This window comes from Mobula birostris, chromosome 1 (assembly GCF_030028105.1).
Source record: "Mobula birostris isolate sMobBir1 chromosome 1, sMobBir1.hap1, whole genome shotgun sequence".
NCBI lineage: Eukaryota > Metazoa > Chordata > Chondrichthyes > Myliobatiformes > Myliobatidae > Mobula > Mobula birostris.
In genome coordinates this window covers 105896756-105919481 of record NC_092370.1, presented here as the reverse complement: position 1 = coordinate 105919481, position 22726 = coordinate 105896756, and the positions used below count along the sequence as shown (strand labels likewise).

Here is a 22726-nt window from a genome sequence, read left to right as displayed (position 1 = left end):
TATTGTGTTTGCCATCATTAAATACTTGGCAATAAATGGCAAATTAAAAATTAATGCCCCCCTTCTTCCCTTGTCTATCATATTCATTACTGGAGCCCATAATTTCCTTTCCTTCTAAAAAATTTACAATGCCAATTTTTGTATCATTTGCCTCATGGCTCCCAAAAGTTAAGTCTAGATTATTAATAAAAATAGCAAAAAACAAGAGATTAAATAAAAGCAGCACTGAACAGTGTTTTGCCTGCTAATTACTAAAACTCCCATTATTACTTTTTCCAGCTGAGCCAGATTCAAAACAAATCTGCTACTTCCTATTGAATCCATTGGGTGTCACAATTCTAACCAATATGCATGTTTGATTTTGTTAAAAGTCTTGCTAATATTCATGGAGAATATATGCATCATATGCACTGCCTTCCTTGCATCTTAACAAAAGTACTTATCAAATGTAAGGTTCCCTAACATTCTTTGATTAATTTGTCTTTCAAAATACTAATTAATGACAAACCTTTGGGATTTTTTTCCAGCAATTTACTCATGAAAAATGTTAACCTGACTTGTATGTAGTTTCATGGTCCAAACCTTCCTTGCCTTTTAAATAACAATGGTTATAGTTTTCCATTCCTTTGCCACTGTCTCTGCAATTGGAAAATGATAATGGAGCTTTGGCACTTGCCTGTTTTGAGTCTGGCGTGCAGTATATCAGGGCCTAGTGTTTAATCCACTTTTAAAGGACAAGGCCATTTATTATGTCTTCCCCATCTGTGTTTATCATTCACAAGATTTGTTATGCTTCCTCAATGTCAGTGTCAGAAATCCTTAACCTATCTGGAAACTGACAAAATAGTCATGTGGAAGAAACGAAGAAATCTGCAGATGCTGGAAATCAAAGTAAGACACACAAAATGCTAGAGGAACTCAGCAGGCCAGGCAGCATCTATGGAAAAGAGTATAGTCAGTGATTTAGGCTGAGACACTTCATTAAGACTGGGAAAAAAAATTAAAAGTCAGAACAAGAAGGTGGGGGGAGGAGATGAAGTAGTACCTGGTAGTAGATGATAGGATGATAGATGAAACCAGGAGAAGGGGAGGTGTGAAATAAAGAGCTGGGAAGTCAATTGGTGAAAGAGATAAAGGGCTGCAGAAGGGGAAATCTGATGGGAGAAGGCCACAGAAGAAAGTGAAGGGGGAGGAGCACCAGAGGTGGTGATGGACAGTAAGGAGATATGGTGAGAGAGGAAAAGGGGAAAGGTGAGGGGCGGTGGGGGGCGGCATTAACAGAAGTTCGAGAAATCGATATTCATGCCATCAGGTTGGAGGCTAAGCAGATGGAATATAAGGTGTTGCTCCTCCAATCTGAGTAGGCTATGGATTGGCATACGGGAATGACAAGTAGAATTGAAATGGGTGGCCACTTGAAGATCCTGCTTTTTCTAGCGGATAGAGCATAGGTGCTTGGTGAAGTGGTCTCCCAATCTATGTCGGGTCTTGCTGATATACAGGAAGCGAAACTGGGAGCACTGGATACAGTAGATGATCCCAACAGACTCACAGGTGAAGTGTCGCCTCAACAGGAAGGCCTGTTTGGGGCCCTGAATGGTAGTGAGGGAGGAGGTGCAGGGGCAAGTGTAGTGCCTTATATTCTGTCTGGGTAGTCTCCAACCTGATGGCATGAACATCGATTTTTTGAACTTCCAGTAGTACACCCCTCCCCTTCACCATTCCCCATCTCCTTTTCCCTCTCTCACCTTATCTCCTTGCTTGCCCATTGCCTCCCTCTGGTGCTCCTCCCCCTTTTTCTTTCTTCCATGGCCTTCTGTCCTGTCCTATTAAACGCTCCCTTCTCCAGCCCTGTATCTTTTACCAATCAACTTACCAGGTCTTTACTTCATCCCTCCCTCCCCCACCTCTTCAGAATCAGGTTTATTATTACCAGTATGTGTCATGAAATTTGTTAACTCAGCAGCAGCAGTTCAATGCAATACATAATATAGAAGAAGAAAAATAATGATCATTTTAATGCATGTATTTCCAAATGATAATAAACAAGGACTGAGTGTCCTCATAATTAATCTAATAATAAAAATAAATTACAGTATATGTATATTAAATAGATTAAAAAATCAAGCAAAAAACAAATAATATACAAAGTTTGTATGTTAAAAAGTCAGGTAGTGTTAACAGGTTCAGTCCATTTAGGAATTGGATGGCAGAGGGGAAGAAGCTGTTCCTAAATTGCTGAGTGTGTACTTTCAGGCTTCTGTACCTCCTACCTGATGGTAACAGTGAGAAAAGGGCTGCCTTTCTGAGACACTGCTCCCTGAAGATGTCCTGGGTACTTTGTAGGCTAGTGCCCAAGATGGAGCTGACTAGGTTTACAACCTTCTGCAGCTTCTTTCAGTCCTGTACAGTAGCCCCTCCATGCCAGACACTGATGCAGCCTGTCAGAATGCTCTCCACGGTACAACTATAGAAGTTTTTGAATGTATTTGTTGATATGCCAAGTCTCTTCAAACTCCTAACAAAGTATAGCCGCTGTCTTGCCTTCTTTATAACTATATTGATATGTTGGGACCAGGTTAGATCCTCAGAGATCTTGATACCCAGGAACTTGAAACTCCACTTCTGATCCCTCTATGAGGATTGGTATGTGTTCCTTCGTCTTACCCTTCCTAAAGTCCACAATCAGCTCTTTCACCTTACTGATGTTGAATGCCAGGTTGTTGCTATGGCACCACTCCACTAGTTGGCATATCTCACTCCTGTGCACCCTCTCGTCACCACCTGACGAGGATGGTATTTGAGCTATGCCTAGCCCCACAGTCATGGGTATAGAGAGAGTAGAGCAGTGGGCTAAGCACACACCCCTGAGGTGCATCAGTATTGGTCATCAGCGAGGAGGATGTGTTATCACCAATCCGCACAGATTGTGGTCTTCTGGTTAGGAAGTCGAGGATCCAATTGCAGAGGGAGGTACAGAGGCCCAGGTTCTGTAACTTCTCTGTCAGGATTATGGGAATGATGGTACTAAATGCTGAGCTATAGTCGATGAACAGCATTCTGACGTAGGGGTTTGTGTTATCCAGATGGTCTAAGGCTGTGTGAAGAGCCATTGAAATTGCATCTGCCATTGACCTATTGTGGCAATAGGTAAATTGCAATGGGTCCAGGTCCTTGCTGAGGCAGGAGTTCAGTCTAGTCATGACCAACCTCTCAAAGCATTTCATTGCTCTAGGTGTGAGTTCTACAGGGCAATAGTCATTAAAGCAGCTCTTCTTAGGTACTGGTATAATTGTTGCCTACTCCTCAGCTTTTAAACCTATTCCTCTGCTTTTTTTTCTCCAGTCCTGCCAAAGAGTTTCGGCCTGAAACGTCAGTGTTGATGGTGGAGGAAGGAAAGTCCCTTTCTTTAAAGGAGGAGGTCATGTCATGAGTTCTGGAATGAAAAGCCTCGTCCCAAGAGCAGATGCAGTGGAGACAGAGGAATTGAGTCAAGGGGATGGCGTTTACAAGTGACAGGGTGGGAAGAGGTAGTGGGTTTATAAAATATATCTGTGGATAAACTGTCTCCAGAGATAGAGACAGAGATCAAGAGAGGGGAGGGAGGTGTCAGAAATGGACCAAGTAAATTTGAAGCAGGGTGGAAATTGGAGGCAAAGTTGATGAAGTCGACAAGCTCGGCAAGGGTGCGGAAGCAGTACCAATACAGTCGTCAATGTAGTGTAGGAAAAGTTGTAGAGTGATACTGGTGTAGGCTTAGAACATAGACTATTCCATGTAGCCAACAAAGAGGCAGGTATATGTATTTGGGACCCATGTGAGTGCCCATGTTGAGTCAGTGCCAACCTTTTGTTTGAGGGAAGTGAGTGGAGCCAAAGGAGAAATTGAATGAGGAGCAGTTCTGCCAGATAAAGGAGAGTGGTATTGAAGGGGAACCAGCTGTGTCTAGTGTCCAGAAAGAAGCAGAGGGCTTTGAGGTCTTCCTGATGGGGGATTCATTTGGACTTTGTACTTCCAAATTTGTTTCACCATTTTGGTTTCTAATATCCCTTGTTTCCTCCTTCCCCTTGCATTTGTTAAAAAATAAATTAGTGTTTTCTTCTACCAGCCCATATTTTTTGTGAACTTTCTTTACCTTTGAAGTCCTGCTTGGTACTTCTGTCCACCTCTAAGCAGTATTGAGCTTCCTGTATCAATCTCAAAGTTATTTAATTTTTCACTATATTTCTCAAAATCCATGAGAAGTTATATTTGTGACTTCCCAATTTGTGAATTTTCCTGTGGTAGGCATGTACTGTGATTCAACTGGGTCCTGTAAATCACATAACTAGGAGTGTAGATAGGGCTTTAGACTAAATTTTAAAGAGAAGTATGGAAACGTATGGATAACACAAAAGAGAAGGCTGCAAGAGAGGTTACTTAGGTCTCCAGAATATAAAAAATATATAAAGAGATAATTTAACTTTTTATTTTCAAGCAACATGGAGATATATTTGTGAAGAGGAGTGGTGAATACAGGACTGAAAGTATTGTATTTGAATGCAAGCAGTTTATGAAACAAGGTATATAAGCTCATAGTGCAGTTAGAAATTGACAGGTACGATAATGTGGGCATCAGAGGTGTGGCTGAGAAAAGATCACAGCTGGCAGCCAAGAATCAGAAGATGCAGAATTTTTGTGGGTAGAATTGAGAAACCTCAAGGGTAAAAGGTAACCTGATAGCAGATAGATTCAGATCTCCAAATAAGATGTGTAGTTTAAATTACGTTAAGGCATGCAAGAAAGGCAATATTATGGGTTTATGGACAACTTCAATATGCAGTTAAACTGGGAAAATCAGGTTGGCACTGGATCCCAAGAGAAGTAATTTGTAGAATACCTGTGAGATGGCTTTTTTGAGCAGCTTGTAATCAAGCTCACTTGGATAAAGGCAATTCTGGCTTTGGTGTCGTGCAATGAACCAAGTTGAGCTTAAGGTAAAGGAACTCTGAGGAGACAATGATCTTAATATATAATTCACTCTGCAGTGTGAAAAGGAGAAGCTCAAGTGCAATGTGTCAGTATTATAGTTGAGTAAAAGTAGCTTCAGAGGCATAAGAGAGCAGCTGGCTAACATTGGTTGGAAAAGGACTCTAGCAGAGATGATGGCAGAGCAGGAATGGAAGCATTCCTGGGAGTAATTTTAGAAGATCGTGATCACTTCATCCCAAATAAGCAGCATTCTAAAGGGAAGGTGATGCAACCATGGCTGATCAGAGAAGTCAATGATAGTATAAAAGCATAAGAGGAGGAATACAGGATGAAAATATAGATGGGTGGTTTAGTAAGTCTGCAGATGATTTGAAGATTGGTGGTGTTATGGATAGTTTGAAAGACTGGCAAATAATATGTCGGAATAACCATTTGACGTTTCAGGCTGAGACCCTTCATCAGGTGTGATGAAGGACCTCTGCCCGAAATGTTGATTGTTTATTCCCATCCATAGATGCTGCTTTACCTGCTGAGCTCCTTCAACACAATGTTTCCAGCATCTGCAGTGCCTCTTGTGTCTAAAGAATGCAGCGGGTTATAGATCAATTACAGATATGGCAGAGAAATGGCAGCTGGAGTTTAACCTGGCCATATGTGAAGTGTTGCACCTTGGTTGGTCAAATGTAAGGAGAAAGTAGTACACTGTTAAGGGAAGACTCTTAAGTGCTGATGAGCAGAGAGATCTTGGGGTCCAAGTTCTTATTGCCTGAAAGTGGCTGCGCAGGTTGGTTAAGAAGGCATAGGGTATGCTTGCATGCAATATGTAGGTTGAGGCATTGAGTTCAAATGGAAGTTATGTTGCAGCTATATGGAACGCTAGTTAGGTAGACCTCATCTGGAGTATTGCGTACAGTGCTGGTCACCCCGTTGTAGGAAGGATGTCAAGGCTTTGGAGAGGGTATGGGCGAGGTTTACCAGAATTAGAGGGCATGCACTATAATGAGACATTGGACAAACTTGGGTTGTTTATGCTGAAGTGGCGGAAGCTGAGGGGGAGATCTGATAGAGGTTTATAAGATTATAAGAGGCATAAGAGTTGACAGGCAGTAACTTCCTCCAGGGTTACAATGTAGAATACCAGATGGCATGTAAAGTGAATGGGGGTAATTTCAAAGGAGATGTGAGGGGCAAGTTTTTTTACACGGTAGTGGGTGCCTGGAATGCACTTCCTGGAGTGGGGCTAGAGGCAGATGCATAGGGACTTTTAAGAGACATTTACATAGGTACATGAATGTGAGGAAAATGGAAGGATATGGACATTGCGTAGGTAGAACAGATTACTTTAGTTGGCCACTTGATTTTTTTTTAATTGGTTCAGTACATTTTTGAAAACCGAAGGGCCTGTTTCTGTGCTGTACTACTGTTCTATGTTCTAGTATTGCAAGATCTAGTGGAAAGCTAGAGGATTGGGAGACTTTTTAAAAACCAACAGAAAGAAATTAAAAAGGCAATAAGAAGCAAAATGATGAAATATGAACGCAAACAACAGGAATTCTGCAGATGCTGGAAATTCAAGCAACACACATCAAAGTTGCTGGTGAACGCAGCAGGCCAGGCAGCATCTCTAGGAAGAGGTACAGTCGATGTTTCGGGCCGAGACCCTTCATCAGGGTTAACTAGTCCTGACGAAGGGTCTCGGCCCGAAACGTCGACTGTTCCTCTTCCTAGAGATGCTGCCTGGCCTGCTGCGTTCACCAGCAACTTTGATGTGTGTTGATGAAATATGAAGATAAGCCAGCTGATTTTTAAAAAAAGAGGATGCCTGAAGTTTTTAGAGAGATATAGTGTAAAACAGATGCAAAAGTGGAGATTAGACTACTGGAAACTGACACTGGAGAAATAGTAATGGAGAACAAAGTAATAGCAAAGTGCAAAATACATATATTATCTAAGTATGCAACCCTGAGATTCGTCTCCTTACAGATAGCCACAAAACAAAAAAACCCAAATGAACCCATTTTAAAAAAGATCAACAAATGCTGAATGCAGAGATAAAAGAGAAAAAAAATGCAAATTGTGCAAGCAATAAAAGGAAGCAACAGCATTCAGAATGAAAATGAGTCCATATGATAAGGTTTTAAGGGGATTCTCAGATTCCTGTAAATAATGGTTAAGGCTGAGTCTTTGTATTCTGATTTGAGAATAGCTGCAGCATGTCTGAGCAGCTGCTCTTTGGGGTGAGATAAGAATTAAAAGCTCACACAGACCCACAAGAGGATGTCTCCTGACTTTTCACACCTTTTTGGTTTTGACAAAAGGTGGAGATAAGACAGGGCATTCTTTACATTCCTTTCCTAATTTCGGTAGAGTCTCTTATCTAAATTATTAAATTCTGCTCTATTTGAGTAGCCGGAATGTCTATTGATCTGACTGTTCTTTTGTATTGAGATATCAAAGGATCAGTCTGACCTGCTAACATGTAAATGCTGAGTGTCCAGACAAAGACGTGCAGGATGTGAGAATTAATTATACTCCGTTCTCTGTTTACCTGTGCCTGATATGATTAAGTATTCTTTGTCGAGTACATTTACCTCTGTTTTAGGTGATTAAGTGGCCTTTGTCTTGGACTATCACTGTTGCTAGGCTTTCATAACAAAGATAGTATAAAAAACTCTGTACCTCTGTGCTTTGGGGGAGAGACTTCCGTGGCTGACTCTCCGTGATTGCAGAAAGAAGGTTCTCTCTCGTAGCTTACTACTAATAAAGATGGAAAAGAATCAACTGTGGTACTTGTTTCATTACATTGGGTTTATCACCATTGTAACATAGACACGAAGCCCAGAGCAGACCCACAGCCTCAGGCTTGGTGCAACGAAGAGAAGGGCCTCCTTTTTCAATCCATCTTGCCGAGCATTTGTTAATCGTCCAAACATCGGGTCATTCCTCGCTCTACGACCCAGGCCCTTGTGCTTTGATAGACCCTGCCACCATGTTTTGGCCCCCACCTGACTTTTTCAAATCAGCGTGGCGGTTAGATCGATCAATCCTCGCTCTTGGTTTAGGTGGACGGGCTCAGAAACTCCTCTGCTCCAACTTTTCTCAGCTTCACAAACCCTGACTCTGTCTCAACCATGTCTCAACCTCGCAGTTGAAGAACTTTGTGGTGGAAGACAATAGCAGCATGCCAGAACTTTGAGAGTGTCAGGAGACAGAAGTGAGTGTTGTCACTGTTACTGGGGAGAAGGAGACTGGGAAGCTGAAAGGTCTGAATGTAGATAAATGACCTGTACCAGATGGACTACACCCCAGTAATTCTGAAAGAGACAGTTGAAGAGATTGTGGAGACTTTATGAGTGATCTTTTAAGAATCATTAGATTCAGAAATGGGCGCAGTAAAGTTTGAATCAGGCAAAAGTTAATTTGCTCATTTCTGGCTGATTCTATTAATTATTTAAGGATTTGTGACATGGAAGTCTGCATTAAACTTATTACAGTTTGTGTTGTTGGCAAATGACTAATTTAGTTGTTTGGCCCTGGTGCCATTTAATAAGATGATGGATGTTATTGTACCCTAGTGGCACTTTATCGCATTAAGCCCATATCTCTTAATTTGTGAAAGTCTATGAATCTTGTATTGAACCTACTCTGCAACTAAGCCTCACCACCCTCCTAGGTAGTGAATAACGGATTCACAATATTCTGCTTGAATAAATCTCTTTTCATCCTTTTTGAGTGGCTAATCCCTTATGTTGAGGATGTGACCCATGGTTCTAAACACAACTGAGAGGACTTATTGGTTATGCATGATTAGCGTAGCCTTCAGTTTCTTCTGGTACCTTCTGGAGTGCTTCAGGGGAAGGTGAGGATTATCCAGTTGGCTTTTTTTTTTACATCAGCCAGGTAGTACTTTGATTGTTTACTAGAGTGAGTATTGATATGAAATTCCCTCTGAAAATATTTTTTAAATTTCTGGTCCCTTGAATGCAGAATGTTTTGAGGCAGTGATAATAATATGATAGTATTCCATAGATGCTGCCTGGCCTGCTGAGTTCCTCCAGCATTGTGTGTGTATGTGTGTTGCTTGGATTTCCAGCATCTGCAGATTTTCTCTTGTTTGTGATAAAATTCTCCGTGCAGTTTAGAGAGAGAAGTTGAGATCAGATGTGTCAGTATTACAGTGGAGTAAAGCAATCTGCATGGGTATGAGAAAGGAACTGGCCGAAGTTGATTGGAAGAGGGTACTAGCATTGGTTAACAGTAATGGTTTGATTCCACCCGTTTTCAGTTGTTTTTCAACTCAGTGAAAATGTTCCCAGAAGCAGCCAGTAACCCTGCCGTGTTGAGACTCAGAACTGGCAAATTATGTCTGCACAATGACAGATCTTCAAAATGTGCTGAAACCTCTGAGGAACCTGAAATCTAAATGTTAGATGATTCCAATATGAATCATTTAACAAACTCTTCTCTTTAATTTGTTTTGTTTTTTTTACACTCCATAGAGTTTAAGGTAGCATTGGACACCCCCAGTTCAATTTCTGAAGTGCTTGTGCAAGATGGTGTCTGGACTTTGGAACTGAATAAGGGCCCTGACTCACAAGGTTAAGCAAATGGGTAAAGATTTGCAATTGAAGGAAAATGCAGGTTAATGTGAGGTTGCTTTAGTAAGAAGGATTTTAAAAAATATATCATTCAAGTGAAGAAAGACCACCTACCAAAAGCTGGTATGCCGAAGGGTGTGGATATTCTTGAACATAAAATGCAAATATATAATGTGGCAAAAAATTGAGAAGATAGTAGAACGTTGGTCTTTAGTGCAAAGGGGGTTCAGTATAAATAGCCAATCCTACAACACAGTATGCAGCTTTGATCCTTTTATGTAATGAATGTACTTGCACTAGAGGCACTTCAAAAAAAAAGTTTTTCTAGCTTGATTCCTGTGATGAAAGGAGTGTTATATTAGAAAATGAGTAGAAACCTTTCCTTCAGAGGATAGTGTATCTTTGGAATTTTCTGCCTTAAGGACTTCTAGATATTGCTTAAGGGCCATATTTGTGGCTTATTGATGTGAAAAGATTTACAGAAATCAGGTAGGAGATGGTCCTGAAGCCATGATCAAAGCACCTTTAATCTTACTGAATGGCTGAGCAGACTCAAAGGCCATATAACCTTTTTCTGCTCTTATTATTTCTTAGGTTCTTAATACTATCAGTCTTTAGCCATCTATTTCTTACTATTTTATCTGATCTAATGGTGTAATATATCACCTGGGGGAAAGAAAAAATACTAGGCTCAAGTAAACATGAGGAAATCTGCAGATGCTAGAATTTCAAGCAACACACATAAAAATTGTTGGTGAACGCAGCAGGCCAGGCAGCATCTCTAGGAAGAGGTACAGTCGACGTTTCGGGCCGAGACCCTTTGTCAGGACTAACTGAAAGAAGAGATAGTAAGAGATTTGCAAGTGGGAGGGGGAGGGGGAGATCCGAAATGATAGGAGAAGACAGGAGGGGAGGGGTGGAGCTAAGAGCTGGAAAGTTGAGTTAAGGCTCAAATAGTCCTTTCTGGCAATGTGAATCACCGTACATTTTTCCATATTATATCTCCACCTGCCGGATGGTTATCATGAATTACCCTATCCGTATTCCTCCATACTTGAGAAGTTTTTTTTGCATTCTTTTCACAACTCAGATTGCTGTTCATCTTTTTAGCTGCCACTAATTTGGATATGTTTTACTTAGTCCCTACCATCAAATCTTTACTACAGTGATTTCAGGGCCTCAGCATCAGTCACTGTGCCACGTAACATAATAGTGATGCAACACACACCAAATACTGGTGGAACACAGCAGGCCAAGCAGCATCCATCTATAGGAAGAAGTACAGTTGACGTTTCGGGTTGAGACCCTTTGTCAGGACTAACAGAAAAAAGAAATACTAAGATATTTGAAAGTGGGAGTGGGAGGGGGAGACCCGAAATGATAGGAGAAGACAGGAGGGGGAGGGATGAAGCCAAGAGCTGGGAGGTTGATTGGCAAAAAGGATACAAGGCTAGAGAAGGGGGAGTATCATGGGACGGAAGGCCTTGGAAGAAAGAAAGGGGGAGGGGAGCATCAGAGGAAGATGGAGAACAGGCAAGGAGTTATTGTGAGAGGGAAAGAGAGAACAAATAAATAAATAAATAAATAAATAGATAGATAGATAGATAAATTAGGGATGGGGTAAGAAGGGAAGGGGAATGTTTCTCCATAACTTCCACGATCTCCAATGGGATCCCACCACCAAGCACATTTTTCCCTCACCACCAATTTCTGCTTTCCGCAGGGATTGCCTCCTGCATGACTCCCTTGTCCATTCGTCCCCCCCATCCCTTCCCACCGACCTCCCTCCTGGCACTTGTCCTTGTAAGCGGAACAAGTGCTACACCTGCCCTTATACTTCCTCCCTCATCACCATTAGGGCCCCAGACGGTCCTTCCAGGTGAGGTGACACTTCACCTATGAGTCTGCTGGTGTGATATATTGTACCCAGTGCTTCCAGTGTGACCTTCTATATGTTGGCGAGACCCGAAGCAGACTGGGAGACCTCTTCGCTGAACACCTACGCTCTGTCCGCCAGAGAAAGCAGGATCTCCCAGTGGCCACACATTTTAATTCCACGTCCCATTCCCATTCCGATATGTCAATCCATGGCGGCCTTTACTGTTGAGATGAAACCACACTCAGGTTAGAGGAACAGCACCTTATATTCTGTCTGGGTAGCCTCCAACCTGATGGCATGAACAGTGACTTCTCTAACTTCCGTTTATGCCCCTCCTCCCCTTCTTACACCATCCCTAATTTATTATTTATTTATTTGTTTGTTTTCTCTCTTTCCCTTTCACAATAACTCCTTGCCTGTTCTCCATCTTCCTCTGATGCTCCCCTCCCCCTTTCTTTTTTCCAAGGCCTTCCATCTCATGAAACTCCCCCTTCTCCAGCCTTGTACCCCTTTTACCAATCAACTTCCCAACACTTGGCTTCACTCTTCCCCCTCCTGTCTTCTCCTATCATTTCGGGTCTCCCCCTTCCCCTCCCACATTCAAATCTCTTACTATCTCTTTTTTCCGTTAGTCCTGACGAAGGATCTCGACCCGAAATGCCGACTGTACTTCTTCCTATAGATGCTGCTTGGTCTGCTGCGTTCCACCAGCATTTTGTGTGTGTTGCTTGAATTTCCAGCATCTGCAGATTTTCCCGTGTTAACATAATAGTGATCTGTTATATAAATTAACCAATCTTTAATGCATTTCATTATATTTTCACAATCCATGTGCTGTGATTTTAAGTTTTTGTGTGGCTCTTTATTGAAACAAGAACACTAGATCATGGTCTAATTTGTAAATACCATAATCCAGAGTGGCAATACTACGCAAATATTCTTGAATTTGATTTTACCTCCATTCTGAATAATGCAACAGTTAGGGTGCTGCGACTGGCCTCAATGATGATTGTCTTAGAAAAATAGTACCCGAGGTTCACAGTCCTGATAAATAATTTATCAATGTGTGAGAGTGAAAGTACCTGGACATGGTTCAAAATGCCAGCTCAGGTGCATAACATTACATCCTCCATTTTAAAAATTGGAGGTGTGTAATAGCATTTGGTCTTGCAAATTGAATCATATTTGTTTCCTATTTACCTAATCCAAAAATAATCATTTTTTCTACTGTAAAAAGACAATTTTTCACATTTAACCCAAAACGTAATTTGGAAATGTTTCCATAATTTATCAGTAAGTGTTAATGCATAGTTGGGATTAATCCACTTTGTACTATTGGCATACAACTTAAATTGATATTGATTTTCATTTTAATATGTCTGGTTTAACTTGAATTAGTACTTTAAAGGTGAAGCTATCACTAATAACATCATAAGATGTGGTATTATTGTTGCTATTCCGAGGAGATTATCACATAGTTAATTGTTGCCTTTAATTTTTTTTTACAGCTGTTGCCCTCTCTTACCTCTGACCAGCTGAAGGCTGAAGTGAGCAGTGATGAATCCTGTCCTCTGAATCAAAAAAGAGATCCACTCTCTTCAACTCCATCTGTGGTTAAACTCCAAACAGGGAAGACAAAGGCCGAGAATCCATCCTGGAACATAAAGGCTTCAGATCCTTCTCCTATCCCAACTGTACCTCAGGGCAAGGAGTTCCACAATATACAATTTCCTCAGACATTACCCCCACCTCCACCTTCAGATATCCCTCAGACTGGTTAGTGCGTTGCTTAGTGAGTCTTGCCTAGAGGGGTTTTAAAACAAAGCTATTTAGCTTCTAGTTGTGGCTGTCAATTGTGTTGAAAGAATTTTGAAGATTTTGTTGTCTTTCTTTGAAAACCACATGTAAACTGGTATTTTCAGGTATGTCAGCATGTTTAGTTATGTAAAGCTTTTCCTTTAACTTTTTCCGTAACTTTTAGTGATGTGATGCATGCTAGTTCCTCCACTTTACTGCTCATGGGTTGGACTGCACCATAGCTGCTGAGATCATGGTTCCTACTTAGGCTGAAAAATGCGTATAAATCTGCACAGCTGATGAAAATAGAAGCTTGACTTTAATTTCTTGATTGGTCTGCATTTGCTCATGAAGGAAACAAGTCAGATTTCTTAACTCAGGATTGCATATCATCCTTGATATAAAACAGTGATTTTGTTTTTCAAAGAACTTTCTACTAATGTTAGTTTTATTTACTTAGTCAGTCTGACAGAACCAGCCAATGGGTCACCCTAACGTGTTTCTTTTATAAGTTTCTTTATAAACACCAGGGGATCGAAAAGAGTACAGCACAACTATTCCATTCACTATTGTGTAATATTATCAAAAGCTGACACTAAAATAAGCTACCGTAATGAAAGAATATGAGTAACTAAAGCCATTTCAAAAATGGTTAATTGAGCATCCCTTCTTAAAATCCCTTCTCAGTCCTGTAGCTTATCCATCTAGTTAGAAAATTCCAAATGAAATTCTTTGCAATTAGCATATTCTACAGGGATTTATGGTTCCACTGACCTTTCCATCCAGTAGTATGACAGGATAGATAGATTTAACTGACAAACAGCAGCATGCTCAAGGGTCCAAGTAAAAGTAACTTAACACGTTTCAGCCTGTCGTACTTAAGAGGTAAATATCTGAGTTCCATTCGATGTAGTGTTTATCTGACGGGTATTTCCCAAACCAAATACAAGTGCATAGGGTGACCAAGTTGCACATGCGTTACTCAATCAAACCCGTTATATTTTGGGAAAAAATATTGTATCATTTGGAACACTGACACATGATTTGATCATCTGTGGTTCCTATACTGTAAGAAAATTTGCCTTTAAAATTTTATATCTTGAATATATATTTTTTTAATGAAATGACAGAGATGGGAGGAATGCATCAGTTCTTTGCAAGGGGGTCAGTTGTTGCTGAAGTTTGAATGGCAGTTTGTTGAGGAAAATAGTGCTCAGTGGCATAGCTGCATTGGAGCTCCAAATGGTAGTATTTTTTGAGTGCCAGTAGGACACCATCTCGTTAGGAGCTCCTGACTGTAAGTTGAAATAGGCTTGTGGTGTGATCATGTATGACATAAAAACAGTGATGGTTCAGAGAACTTTCCAGATGACCAGTCTATAGACTCAGCTTCTTGATGAATTTGGAAGTTTGCAATCTGTTCAGTGGACAAGTGGCAATATCTGGCTTTATGTACTGTACTTGCAGTCATCTCCAAGATGGTAAGAGCAAAGAGCATGGCTCTAGCTCACTTTTTTTATATGTACTGTGGATGGACTTTTTTCAGCCAATTAAGAAAGTGTTAATCAAAAGTCTGGAATAAGATTTAGACTCTAAAAATACTAAGGCAGAAAGTCTGTTGATTTGATAAATAAACAGGAATACCACCTGCATAATTCTAGAACTGGCTTAATTAAATCTCTGTACATCAGTCAGTATCCCTTGGCTGTTAAATCAGTAAATAGTTTTAAAAAATCTTACTATAACTAAAATAGCCAGTATTTTTCTTCTTGCTATTATTTCTCTCATCTTCCTCCTTCCAAAGGAGCCACCCATCATATAGTGATTTTCAATACTGAAAATGGAAAAGCTGTCAGAAAATCGTAGGATGGCTCAGAGTGAGCTAGAAGAATACTTACCCAAATCATGAGGTTGAGTGGCATTAATGATATGAATCAGGCTTGATGTTTTAAATTATTATTTCTTTCACTGTTTTAACGGAATTTCCATTTGTGTATTTCTCAATTTTAACTCCCTCTTTTATTTAGAATTTTATGTTTCCATGTTCCTTTTAGTTTCTTCAGCTTTGATGCCTAGCACTATTTCTAGGCTTTGAGGACAGGCAGGTGATCTTTTCAAAGTCCTCTCATTATTGTTATTCAGTACTTGACGATTGGATTTGGTCAAAATTGTGTGTAATTTGCTCACTTCTCTTAAAGCTACTAAGCTAAAATTATGCACTCCACTACTGTAACATTTTAGTTGATATTGTTGGGGTAAGCTGATTATGAAATAAGTAGAGAAAAAGAGAAATGATAGAATTAGATTAACTTTTGATTGAAAGATTATTTGTAACCAAAGGTTGCTTAGTTTTATTTTCTTTTTCTATGCGGGAGCTAAAGATAAGCCATTTTCCTTTCTTGGGAAGAAAATATAAAATTCCTAGTAAGAACCCTGATCTGAAGCCTACGATTGGTGTAACTGCCTTGTAACTCACTCAGTGCCATTGGTGCTTACTTCAATTGAATGTACTCTTCTGATTGTTGTTGAGCAATGTTATAAGTCGTGCCATTTGATGTCGGTGCGTGAAGGCTATAAGTCGCATGATGTCTTTGACGTCAAGTAAGTGTAAGCTATCGATCGTGTTAGTGGCAAAAGAGGAGGTTGTTTTGTCAAGAAATTTATGCAATGTGTTGTACATCTTTTTTAAAGCAATTAAAAAAAATCCATCACGAGGTAGTGTTTTATTTCGCTGAAAGGAAACGGCTGGATATGTGCTTCGGGACCAAGTGTGTATACAGTAGTGCAGGGAGCCTTGTTGCCAAGTACACTACCTCATGAAGAATTTTTTTTAGAAAACTTTAATTACTTATTCTGCTACACTTTTTTTGTAAAAGAGGAAAATACTGTCTTGCTAAACAAAGGAAACAAATAAAAGTTATGACTTTGTTGGATTGCAGAACCCGTGCTGTTTGTCTTTTTTGTTTAAAGCTTGAGGTCCTCATTATATATCTGAAAACAACACAAATACATCACATGTTGGATGGTATCCACCTATTTTATATATATATATGTGGGATTAAATTCTGGCAGTCAAAAGGATGGCTTCAACATCAGGGTTCTTGTTCTCCCCAGTGCAAAGTTTTTTTTTTACCCCTCTATCTTTCAAATGTATTAGTGTGATATAGCTGGAAATTCAAAAATAAACAAATTAACAGATTTTGTAGGTTGGACCAGGAGTTTGAGCTATGGACCTGGACCCCTCTGTTGGAGATGGGAGTAATAAGTGCCAGTTTTCTCTGGGTGCTCCAGTTTCCTCCCACAATCCAAAGACATGCCGGTTAGTAAGTTAATTGTAAATTGCCCTGTAATTAGGCTAGGTTTAAGTCAGGGGTTGCTGAGTGGCGTGGCTGGAAAGTCCTATTCTGCACTGTATCCCAGTAATTAAATTAATACATAAATGAAAATACCATTGTTTTCATACTGAGGACTTGGTCTAATTGACTCATTTATTTCAATTATTATGACATACTGTAATTAAAACTTTCTCTTCCAGACACTGGTGTCATCAAAGCCTAGAGTTTTCTTTAAGTCAGGCAGCAGCACTTGACATCCTTATTGTTAATGTTAGGGTCAGCAATAACGTACAAGCAGTCAGTGATCAAATTTAGCCACAAAAGCTTAAAAGAAATCAAGAATTGGGTTTCCGATTTTTATTTTTCAACAAAACCTTGATATAAGTAATTAGCTCAGGTAGACCTCCATGATTAAATGTTTGCATTGTGCACACAACATCCAGAACTTGTAATTTACATGATTTTGTCTTTCCCTGTTGCGTCACTTGCATAATGAGCTTGAACACCGCCACAGTGGGGATTGGGGATATAAGCACTACACAATACTGAATGGCTGTAATAGATAATGGGGCATCTAGTTTATGCAATCTCTAAACTCTGTAACTTGTAAACCTTTCTTGAGCTTTAAGTTCACTTTGTGTCTACTTATGCATGTAAACTTTTTAAAAAAACAAATTCTCTGCCTAACTGGTGTGGCTGAAATTTCTGATGTTAATTTCTAATTTTGAAACGTGAAGGTGATTTTCATGTTTATGACATGACTAGTTCCTTTAATAGAACCATATGACAGCAATTGTACTGTACAATTAATTTTTCTAAGTGTCATATTGCAGCATGGCTCCCAACAATTAACTTTAATATATAAATTACAAAATCTATGATATTTTCCCTTTGAATGAATGATATGATGTATTTGAATAGAACTGTACTTTTTCCAATAAGGACAACTAGTTGGCGATGCATTTTGTTTCTCTTACTGAAAAAAGATCATGAATGTTTCAAAGCTTTTATCATTTTTCTTAAGACTGAAAGCTGGGGCTGTTATCTAGGACAGTACCATTAAAATAAAAGGAAAACAGGAATTGGTTTGTAAGATTTCAAGCTTTGTTTTAAATATAAGAGAGAAGGAAATGCTTAATTAGGCTATTTAAATGTGTTCATTGGTGATGCAAAGGCAAATGAAGGAAAATGCAGAGGAATGGTCACCATGACATCCAGCAAGATGATTATAATTGAAAATGAATGATGAAAACTAGAGTTTAATGAATAATCACCTCCAATCGAGTCCTCCTGATTAGGAGGGAGTTACCTGCCAGCGGAAGTGGTGGGTGCTGGTTTGATTTCAACATTTAAGAGACATTTGGATAGGTACATGGTTGGGAGGAGTATGGAGGGCTATAGTATGGATGCAGGTCTGTGGGACTAGGCAGCATAATAGTTCAGCATGGACTAGATGGGCAAAGGGCCTGTTTTTGTGCAATAGTTATCTATAACTACAATAAAACCAGTTTAGTGTGAGTTACAAGATGGATGTGTTTAAACCTGGATAGGAAAATCTTGTGGATAGCTTTTACGCTGGAGGTGTAGGTGTTCCATTTGATGGCAGAGGGATTAATTTAACACATAGTGGAGTATAGTAGTAGGGTGTTTTCTGGTTGCGACATCCATGGTTAATTGGCTTAATGCTAAGTAACATGACAAGCACATCAGGGCTTAAAAACCAAAGCAAAGTTGACAAGCTGAAGAAAGGCATACGGATCAAAATACAAAATTTTAAAGTAAAATTAGTAGTGTTTACAAAATTAATAGATTAATTAATAAAATGAACCTGTAGTATTTTAAATTGTAAGGCAAGCAATATGTACTCAAACCTGCAAAAGCTAAAAATGGACAGGAAATACTTTACAGGAACATATAAAATGGATTCCATGAAAAGCTGCAGAGATTCAAGGCTCTGAAGCTTTGTAAATTATAGCTGGAAGCAGATGTAGGAGGATCTTTTGTGGTTATATGGTCATCATTAATGATAACTACTTCGTGATTTGGTCACAGCAGTGATGTACATCTGTAAAAATATATATATACACCAAGGTGTTATGAGCATGCAATGCTGCAAGGTCTGTTTGAAAATTTTTGTTTCCTGAATAGTTTCAGGGTAGCATGGACTAGTAAGGCTGAGATGGAGAACAAACTAATGTAGAAACAAATCATACACATGGGAAAGGAAGCTGATTGATTAAAAAGAATAGAGAAATATTGAAATTTAATATGGTCAGGAAAGGGTTAGGTGAATTTGGGGAATCATTTTGGCTTGGTGGGAATGAAAACATAAAAGTCAGTTTATGGGTAAATAGAAATAAATTCAAGTTGTAACTGGCATTTCAATGATGAAACAAAGTATATATCCATGAAAACAAAAATTCTTAATGATGCATACAGTTGCTTTATATCTTTCGTACTGTTTCTATTTTGATGATGAAGGGACTCTCAAATTCAAATTTTTTCCATACCCCTCCCATCCATGTACTTACCCAAACTTCTCTTAAATGTTGAAATTAAGCATGCTTTTCCATTTTAGCTGGAAGCTTGTTCCACACTGTCTCCACCCTCTAAGTGAAGAAGTTCCTCTCATGTTCCCCTTAAATATTTCACCTTTCACCCTTAATCTATGACTTGTAGTTCTAGTCTCACTAAACCTCGGGAAAAAGCCTTGCACTTACCCCATTAATACAGCTCATAAATTTGTACACTTCTATTAAATCCCCTTATTCTCCTAATCTCCAGGGAATAAAATCCTAACCTATTCAACTTTTCTCTATAACTTAGTTCCTCAAGCTCTAGCAATATTCTTGTAAATTTTCTTTGTATTCTGTCAATCTTACTGATATCTGTCTGGTAGGTAGGTGACCAGAACTGCACACAATACTCCAAATTGTACCTCACCAATTTCTTATACAACTTCAATATAACATTCAAGCTCCCGTACTCAGTACTTTTATTTATGAAGGCCAGTGTGCCAAAAGCTCTGTACAACCTGATCTACCTATGGTGCCACTTCTATGGTATTATAGATATGTATTCCCAGATCCCTTCTGGATCCTGAACTCCAGAACTTCAGGAGTTTTACTGAACTCCTCAGTGCTCTGCTGTTCACCATGTAAGTCTAACCCTGGTTTCTTCTCCCAAAGTGCAACACCTCACAGTTGGCTGCATTAAATTCCATCTGCCATTTGTCTTTCCATTTTTCCAGTTGGTGCAAATCATGCTGCAAGCTTTGATAGTCTTCCTTGCTGTCCCTGATGCTATTTGCAAATCTGCTGATCTAATTTACCACATTATCAACCGATACAGATGACAAACAACAACAGGCGCAACGCTGATCCCTGTAGTGCATCACTAGTCACAGGCCTGCAGTAAGGGAGTCAACCATCTTCTACCACTCTGTAGCTTCCCCTGCTAAACCAATGTTGAATCCAATTTATGACTTCATCCTGAGTACCAAGTGACTGACACTCCTCGACCTTATCAAAGGCCTTGCTAGAGTCCTTTAATCTGGCACCTTTGGAGCATGTGGCAATTTTCTGGACAATTGGACCCCAATACACTTTACTTTTTGCACACGTAGTATAATTGATTTTTATGGTAAACCTGGTGAGTACAAAGTGAGCTGTAAACCAAGCTTAGAGAGTTTAAAAACAGGACAATCTAGAAGAAAGTTTTCAGCTAGAAAACACAAGACAAATGAAATGTTGGCCTTCATTATTAGAGGGGTTGAATTTAAGAGAAGGGAGGTTATGCTGCACCTCTACAGGGTACTGGTGAGGCCGCAGCTGGAGTACTCTGCATTTCTGGCGTCCTTACTTAAAGAAGAATATATTGGCTTTGGAGGTGTTGCAGAGGAGGTTTACCAGGTTGATTCCAGAGACGAGGGGGGTTAGACTGAGGAGAGATTGAGTCACCTGGGACTGTACTTGCTGGAATTCAGAAGAATGAGAGGAGATCTTATAGAAACATATAAAATTATGAAAGGGAAAGATAAGATAGAGGTAGGAAAGTTGTTTCCACTGGTAGGACAGACTGGAGCTAAGGGATATAGCCTCAAGATTCGGGGGAGTAGATTTAGGACGGAGATGAGGAGGAACTACTTCTCCCAGAGAGTGGTGAATCTGTGGAATTCTCTGCCCAATGAAGCAGTGGAGGCTACCTCAGTAAATATATTTAAAACAGGTTGGAGAGATTTTTGCATAGTAAGGGATTAAGGGTTATGGGGAAAAGGCAGGTAGGTGGAGATGAGTCCATGGTCTGATCAGCCATGATCTTATTGAATGGCGGAGCAGGCTCGATGGGCCAAATGGCCTTCTCCTGCTCCTATTTCTTAAGTAAGCTACAGCTTATCAAAACAATACATAATTCATACACCATCTCCAACTACAGCCTATTACTGATCCTGACCATCCCCGGGTATTCTTAATGGTATTTCAGTTACATACCTGGTGTACAGTTTGAACATTAGGTGCCACTTAGCCTGAACTCTTTTTGCCCTCTGAACCTCACTGAATCACACCCTGGGCTAATGAGCAAGGCGGATGTAAAACTTTTGGAAAGTCTACAAATTGCCCAACTCTTCCCTCATTTATTTTTAATGAGATCCAACCCTCTCAATGTTTCTTTTTCTTGTGATTATTCAGTGCCCATTCTGAGAAACTTCCTGAAAGAAACAGTAAAGGTCTGTCTGCATTAACTATTCTTAGACTCTTCTGTCAGTGGCGTGAAACATTTTGATTACTGTCAAGACTGCAGGTGGCTTTAAATGGAGGTTGATATGGTAAAAATTAAGATTCTTGTAAGCATCATGTGAGAGAAAGATTATTGAACCTATTTTGACATGCATTGAATTTGCTTTTAAGTACTGTTTTTTCTTGGCCTTACATTATTTAAGGTGGTTCTAGCCAGTGATTTACCCATGTAATCCATTCACTGTTGTAGTCAAATTCTTTATTTCTCACATTTGTTATATACAAAAAAGTTAATTCTGTCTGTGGAAAGACATTTTTGTACACTCTCTTGTACTAAAACAAATGCTAGGATTCCTAGCTATTGCCTTCAAATGCGCCTTCTTTTAAGCTATTATCAATATTATTGATCAGTTGTCATTTCACATAAATGATTAAAGCTGATGTGCAAAGCAGGTGGGTGAGCTAATACAACAGCTAGAGATAAACGGCAAAAAGAATTAATCTGACGGAAAAGAATAAGTAATGATTTTAGATTGCATCTTTTATTGGAGTTTCCCTGATGAATAGACTTTAGCAGTACTTGCTGATAACTGGACATTTTGAATATTGCCCTTATTTCAGAGGATGTTTGTCAATCTCATATGGAGAGTTCACCCTGAGATATAAAATTTATTTCAAACTACAGTGTAAAACAAGTAAACATAAATGTTGAACAATTAATTGCACAGACTCTTGAATGAAGAGTCTTTTAATGTGAAAAATGTTTTAAGCTAAGGCAATACAGAGTTTGATATTTTGCACAGGTCTATATAAGAAAAATTGCATGCCTTTTTTGGATAATTTAATGAATAATCAGATGAATGAATGCTTCACCATTAGAGTCTCAGACAGTAGTGGTGACTAGATGCTACAATATGGCTCACAAGCAAAGAAAATACATTTTGAGAAACCTACTCAAAATGTGAAAGGGAGGCGCAGCAGGCTGTGGTGAGTTGGTGAGATCAAGTTTTGAGTTCTTAAAATTTTGAGCAGTTTTAGGAAGAAAGGAAACTGAAGGAGGATAGAATTCTATAGCATTACGATCCTCTCTAGAAAAGGCCAGGAAAACAGTAGGGAAAAAATTCTATTTTCTCAAGATATGCAAGGTACCTCACAGCCAATGATGTATTGGTTGTGTAATGTCCTCTGTTTCATTTGGTAAGAATTTCTATCACAGTATGAAGAATTCACAAAGACAGTCTACAACACTAACAAAATAAAGAAGTAGATTATATATAAATGTGACAGAAAAAGAGTGAGGAGTACTGGACTATCTTGTCAGTTTGAAGTGCTTCTGTGTATTGTTAGATGTCTTCTAGATAAGGAAGCAGTGGCCCAATTGTTGATGAGCTGGATATTTTTAGAACTAGA

The 22726-nt window shown here is 39.4% G+C and overlaps 1 protein-coding gene across 3 annotated transcripts in view; it reads left to right on the top strand.

The window, feature by feature from the left end:
* Positions 1-22726, top strand: part of phf20l1 (PHD finger protein 20 like 1) — a 122480-nt gene that overhangs the window by 65325 nt on the left and 34429 nt on the right. For all 3 annotated transcript variants that reach the window (XM_072259743.1, XM_072259738.1, XM_072259748.1), the window contains exon 10: positions 12957-13224. In XM_072259743.1, the coding sequence (XP_072115844.1) occupies positions 12957-13224 (268 nt within the window). The remainder of the gene's footprint in view (positions 1-12956; positions 13225-22726) is intronic.